General features: G+C 45.7%; 1 protein-coding gene across 1 annotated transcript in view; it reads left to right on the top strand.

Annotated features, from left to right (window-relative positions):
* The first annotated feature begins 1,747 nt into the window (after positions 1-1,747).
* LOC116704166 (ephrin-A5b) overlaps positions 1,748-6,872 on the top strand; it is a 142,167-nt gene continuing 137,042 nt past the window's right edge. The window contains exons 1-2 of the mRNA XM_032539442.1: positions 1,748-1,766; positions 2,581-2,764. Of these exons, the coding sequence (XP_032395333.1) occupies positions 2,637-2,764 (128 nt within the window). The 5' untranslated portion in view covers positions 1,748-1,766; positions 2,581-2,636. The remainder of the gene's footprint in view (positions 1,767-2,580; positions 2,765-6,872) is intronic.

Raw genomic sequence — 6,872 nt, 5'->3', positions numbered from 1 at the left:
CTCCCCGCCCTGCATGTTCACCCATAAAACCTCTGTGTAAGACTGTACTTTGAACAATTAACGTACACAACATAACGCAGTGGCACTCTGTCAATCTGCCTCCTGCTTTCCAAGATAATAATAAACTAAAGATAACTCCAGTGTTTCAGGCTCTTTGTTTTCAGCTTCATTACCGAACACGGGCGAGATTTTCCACAACAACCTACAGCCCTGAAACCTGATGGAGGCAACGTTTGAAATGTCTGTGAGACTAATGGGAGGCCAATAAAAAATGCTCACTGCTGACACCTATCTGTGTGTCTGGTGTGGTCTTTTTTCATTTTTTAGGGCCTTTTCCTTTCACTTCAGTGGATAAACAGGAAAGGGGGAGAGAGATGGGGGTCAGAATCAGAATCACTTTATTGATCCCAGAAGGGAAATTCTGTTGCACTTGCAAAAATAGTATAAACCACAGACTTTTGAGACTTTTAAAAAAGGACTAAAAACATTTCTTTTTAGCAGAACCTATGAGTTTCAACCTTGCACAAAAATGTCGTTGCACTATTTTACCTTGCTTTTATGATCTTACCTGTAGCACTTTGAGATTTGTTTAAATGTAAAGTGCATTACAAATAAAAAATGTTATTATTATATCAGACAGAGCAACTGCAACAGGCTGCGTGCACGTTGGCGCATGCGCACTAGGCTCGGACCCGGGCCGCTTCAGGACGCAGCCAACATGGGGCGCACGATCCCACTCCCACACCCTGGTGTGGTCATTCAGTGCAGAATGGAAATGTAGTTTTCCCCCGAACAAGAGAAAACTGCTCAACACAAATCGTGTTAGTAAGAATGAGAAAAAAGTTACTTTGCCTTAAAAAAAGCTGGACTTTGGCTCAGTCAGACAACTCCCGTTTGAAATGTTGAATAGGCTATAACAGCAGAACGGTGCGTTTGGCGGCCAGGCTCCGACCTCGTCACTCTCCGCAGTTTGGGTTTACAGGAGACATTGGGGAGTGATGATAAAGTAGCTCGGGTTAGGTTAGGTTACCCTAACCCTCATCCTCTTCTGTAAGATTGCGATTGTGTCTTTAGTGGAAATAAAGTGCATCCGGCCAAAGAAGCTTGTTGTGCAGCTTGTTGAAATGAAATGACCTGGGTTCTGTCGCTCCCCCCCCAGGAGGAGGGATGTAGTTTTTATAAATGAAACGCCCGTCATTCAAACACCCCCCCACCCCTCCACCCCCAAGCCAATCAGACCGCGCGCAACCGTGAAACGGTACACTGCAAGAAATATCTGCAGCGACAAGGAGCTCTAGTGCTGCACGAGAAACCAGATGGATGGGAAATGGTTTTGGCCGTATTGTACTTTCATTCTTGTGGAATTGTTGGTACAATGATGGTGATGGTTAACTTAGTTCACTTTTTGCTGTTTATGAATTGTATGTGTATGATAACCTCTCCGCGCGGCCATCAAATGCATCCATTACTACACAGAATGGGAAACTTTGGTTTGGAAAATCATCTCTTCTCTCTGCGTTGACGGGGTTAGCTGCAACCCCTGAAAACGTGGAGCATGGCAACAAATGAGCACAAAGCAAAGATGATCAATGCATTTGCATGATTCTTGATTTTAATCCCCCCCCCCCCCCGAAGATTCAAACATACAGTCAATCGACTCAAAAGCCACAACTGCAAAAAAAAACAAAAAAACATTTCTTGCAGTGTGGCCATGGCAGGCACAGAAGGAGTGAGGAAGGGAGAGAGAGAGAGAAAGAGAGAGAAGGGTAGGGGGGGTGGAAGCTAGGGGGTTGGTCCGGGAGAGCATGGCCGCAGGAGTCGGAGCGCCGCACACTTTGGGTCCGCTTCCTCCACAGTGATAACACCGCTTTCTCGTGCGCTCTCGGTGATGCTGCGGAGCCGCTCGCCAGCGAACATTTATCCGCTGTGTGTGTGTGTGTGTGTGTGTGTGTGTGTGTGTGTTTACGAGAAAGGGTTTGATTTACTGCGTGCGCTGTTGCTTGGCAGGGCAGAAGCGCTCGTGCTGCTAAGGGTTCAGCAGGAGCCGAAGCTGCCGCTTTAAGTCTTCTTTCTCCTTCTTCTTGGTTGATTCCCAGCGAACAGGAGAGGAGAGACTCCGAAAGCTGGAGAGCGCGACGGCACAAGGACTGCGTCCCTGCTCTCTTTATCTACGTATTGTGGGATATTATTTCTCTGGTTTTAATTAGACAGCCTGTTTTTTTCCGCTGCGTACTGCTCCTCTCTGGGAAATCCAAGGCGAGTTGGAGAAAGTGTTCGCTGCGCCGCGCGGAGTTGAGCCGGAGGAAGATTGTTCAGGCAGACATATTGTGGATTTCCAGCGACTATATCCACTACTTGAAGTATCCCAGAAGTATTTTTGTTATTTGCTGTAAAGACGTTGACCTGACTGACAAGCCGCAGACTGATCAAGAAACGGAAGAGAGATATTTAGGCTTTTATGTCTTGGTTCTTAAACACCGCGGAGGGAGCTTCTGCATCTGTGCGGGAATAAACCGTGTCAAGTGGACATTTCATCCAACACTTCCAGCAGAATCCTTAAAAAAAAAAGCCGAACCAGAGGAGAGACAGAGAGGGGCTGGAATCAACCTTGGCTTCCCCGGGGTTCCAGAGCCAAAATGCCGCAGGTGGAAATGATCCTCCTCTTCCTCACACTCATCTTTGCGATGTGTGTGTACTGCCAGGACCCGGCTTCCAAGGTGGTGACGGACCGCTACGCCGTGTACTGGAACCGCACCAACCCCAAGTAAGTAACCCCGCTGAGTGAGCCCCGCTCTTCTGCAGGAACGCGCCCGGCACACGGGCTCCCTCCGCCCGCTGGAGGCGGCGGACTTCACCCTTGGCGTTGCCCGGTGGTTGTTGCACTCTAACCGGCTTGCAGCCGTTTGATTGTTGAGTTGACTGGATGTGCAGTGTGTATCATACACTCCGATCCCCATTTAAAGACATCACAAGTTACCCACTTGAAACGTCACTTTACATTGCACACAATTCACAATTTAAAGACGATTCTGTTATTACGTCAATTTGCAACAAAGCGTATTATGCTTTTACACCATTATGAACTCTTCTTGGGCACACACACACACACAGTTTAGTATTTATGTTGCCGCTTGACTACAACATGTACTAGTTTTTGTCTTTCCTTACGGATTGTTGTCATGCTTGCAGTTCACAATCCTCCATATCTGAACCAATGTTTGTGCAACACCGTAGCGGCGTAAATCATGACCTGACGGAGGAACACAGGGCTGTCCGCTATTACGCACCATTACGCGCTGTTACGCATTTATTGTTGATTGTTTTTTCTGCACGTTCAGGTCGGGAAATGAACTATATGAGGAAGGTTACAAGCGTTGAGCGCAGATGCATCTGGCTGGGCTGCGCTGCTGAGTCGCTTCCAGTCCGCCGCCATCGAGTAGAATTGCCAGAATTGCTTTTGTGCCAAATGGACACTCATCCTGAGGGACTTTGTAGATATGTTTTTGTCTTTGGAGATATTTTTTAATTCTGGTAAAGTCGCTGTGTGCTTTACGCAGAAAGTGCCCATTAAGTGTCTTTGTCGTGTTTGGTGACTTAAAAAAAAGCAGTGAAAATCTTTAGGTTGCTTCCTGGTTTAAATGACTACAAGTCTGTTCATATGAGCCCTGATCTTTGTAGTTTAAATACTAAAGTGACATGTTTCTACCTAGACTCCCTCCTGAATGTGTCAAGACTCCTCCCAGGGTGACTCAGTGCCATACGCTTGGCACTGGAGCACTTAGTGATATAATGAGTGTGTGTCACTTTGTTTCAGTTGGACAGGAATACTTTCACCGTGCTCTGGTGTGAGCTGGTTATAGTTTCGGCATGAGTCAAAATAAAAGAGCAAGAAATGATGTCAACATTTGCTCAGGAACAAGAAACTGGTCTGTTGGGCTGACAGGGCGTTAATTATTCGAATCCAAATGTTGTGGTGGGGACATCAAAGGCTGATGGAGTTCCTGCTCCGCTGACAGACAGATTATCTGAGTCTGATAACAGCTTTCTGTCCCACTCCCAGTCTGCACCGTTTTCTGTTGTTGTTGTTTTTTTTTTTTAATTTTTTTCTCTCTTTCAAATCCTACTAGGATATCTTTGGTTTGTTCCCCATCGTCTAATACAGTGGTTCCCAAACTTTTTTAGCTCAAGACCCAAAAGAGAAATTTGGTGTCTCCCCTGGCACCCAAATTTACAAAAACACACCATGAATCACTGTAACATCTACATTTTTAAACTGTGGACAAAAGACGGAACAAACCATGAATTTAAATGTATGTGAAGTATATTTATTCCGTTATAAAAGTAAACAAAAACAGGAAAGGTCTCTATTCTCCTTTCTGTGTCTCACCCCTTTCTCAACTCATTTTCTTATCCCCTCCCATCATCCCTCAGTACCGACACCAACTTTTTTTTAAAAATAACGCTTACTTGAATTTAAGGAGATGTATGTGGCTGGTTGAAAATATCCACCAGCTGATCTATTCTAGGTTCGGTTTTTGAAAGTGCCATTCGGACGTCATGCTGAGCATTTAGTCTGTTCTCGCAACCCAATAAAACGAGTCCGCGACCCGTTTTGGGTCCCGACCCTAAGTTTGGGAAACACTGCTCTAATACGACCCACAGGAGCATTTTATAAACTAATGCCCCTAGCGATGGCAGGAAATACAACCTTATATCCAAGGGCGTAACTTTGGGTTCAGCATTGTCGGGGTTGAGGTCTCCGACTATCCTGAGAGGTTCAGGGACAAAAAAAATCTCCTAAAAAAAAGACAAAATCCTCAAATGGTCAGCGTCAAAAGGCTACAAAGATCAGAAAAAAGTGCCAAAAAAATCACTTAAAAAAGGCGAGAAAAACTCCAAAAAAAGCAACAAAAACATTGAAACGTCCGATTTTTTGTCCAAAAACAAGCCATTGAATAAGCAACAGAGATGTGGAAAAAACACAAAGCCCAGAATGGATAATTATGTAAAACAGTCACAGTTTGGTTAGGTTTTGGCACAACAACGACTCAGTTATGTTTGAAAGATTGTGGTTTGGTTTAAAATAAGACGCTTCTTTAAATATAACATTGAAAGATCTGGCTGATACTTTTAGTTTCAACCAGGACAGGGACCCGGTCTCCTGGGTGAATCCACCAAACCCCAACCGTCCATCCTTACACATTGTCACCTCACATCCTGCTTTGCCTCCATAATAATTACCACGGCCACTAGTTGGCGCCGTCACTACAAATGTAAATATGAGTCGTAATTACCGCTTGAACAAAACAACTCATGTGGGCGTTTTTTTTTTGATCCGGGGGAGAACAGTCTCTTTCTAACACTTCCCAGTTCCCAAGTCTGGTTTCTTGGTTGCCATGCTCCCCCACATCCAAGTACCACCCCGCCCCCCCAATGGCCCACGCTGTGGCGGACAATAAGGGGGTACACAGGGGTATTTCAGCTGCGGCCAAGGCCCAGCGTGGTGCTCGGCCTTGTGAGAGATCCACACATGCTGGGGTCACACACTTGGTAGTAACCAGGCGAGTTGTGGGTTAAGCAGCACAGAGGGGACCGTTGTCAGGGTCAAAACCGGGGCAGTACCGCCTGCCATGGGGCCCGGTGACGGCCCCCGGCACGGCACCCCGCCTGGGCTTTGTCTCTGCAGAATGAAGGCTAAATAAATGAGTAACTCTAAATGACTGTCTCCTTTTCTCATTCATGACTTTAATCTAAACCTGACCCCGGCTGTATAATGTAAGAGAGGGCCGGGCTTAAAGCCTTGGGGCCCCCTGACCTGCAGCAGAACCTAACACTATTCCGTACCCAGGGTCCCTGCTGTTTAATGTAACCATGCTCAGTATCGGAGCTCTGGGAAACCTGCTGCGGTACAGTCCCAACTTCCAGATGAGCTTTCTTACCCCCCTCTTCTGCCTTCTCTGCTGCATATTTGACCAAAGTGGGGAGAAATGGCATCCGGAGCAGCAGTCTATACTCAGCCATTCATGAAATCCCCTACAGGAGCTCTGGAATTGAAATGGGAAGTGAGTCGTGAAAAATGGAAATGCAACGACATTTTCATGTTTTTCTATTGTTTCAACGGGGGCTGAAAGGAACCCCTTTTTTTTGTTGTAATTCGGATAAACATGTGTCCACGTTTGCTGTGCTTTCATCTTCCTGCCCTGATGCTTGTTGCTGATTAGGATCAGACGAGCGGGCCTCGGAGCGGAGGAGAGGTGGAGTACAACCCCGAGGATGCCTCAGCTTCTTGAAAAGCTCCCATAATGACAGCGGGTCGCTGTGCTTGTATAAGCTACCTAATGCAATTAAATGAAACTCCAGTGTATGGGAGCCTTGTTAGAGAGAAACTTCTGAGACACGATTGTGTAATGACCCTTAGCTGTTTTTTCCAATGCCAGATCTCTCCAACAACGAACCAAAAGGGCTTTCGATAATTGTGCCATTTTGGTATTTATATGTCAAAATGTAATTCATTTAGTGGAGATGCTGCAGTGAAAGCTTTGGCATTGTTCGGGCTACTCAGAGTCAGTCCATTAGTCAAAATGTGCAAACAGTTGCTATGCAACTTTGCAAAGCGTGAGAATGCTTCTAATTGAGATTTAGAAAACGTTCACAAATTTAACAAAAAAACTGGTAAGAGTACATGGCTAAACACTGACGTGACTCCTTTTAGTTGACTTAGAGTGGTTTTAGACACGTTTGAAGAATAATGAGAAGTAATGCTTGGTGGGCGTGCCGCAAGGTATTGTTAGCAGAATGTAGTTTAGAAATCCTACTTTGTTCCACTTTGTAACAACTTCAGGAAGAACTGGGTAACACTTTACTTGAAGGTA

Source organism: Etheostoma spectabile, chromosome 16 (genome assembly GCF_008692095.1).
Source record: "Etheostoma spectabile isolate EspeVRDwgs_2016 chromosome 16, UIUC_Espe_1.0, whole genome shotgun sequence".
Classification (NCBI taxonomy): Eukaryota; Metazoa; Chordata; class Actinopteri; order Perciformes; family Percidae; genus Etheostoma; species Etheostoma spectabile.
Note: the sequence above shows the minus strand (reverse complement) of the source record. Positions and strands in the feature narration are given on the sequence as shown.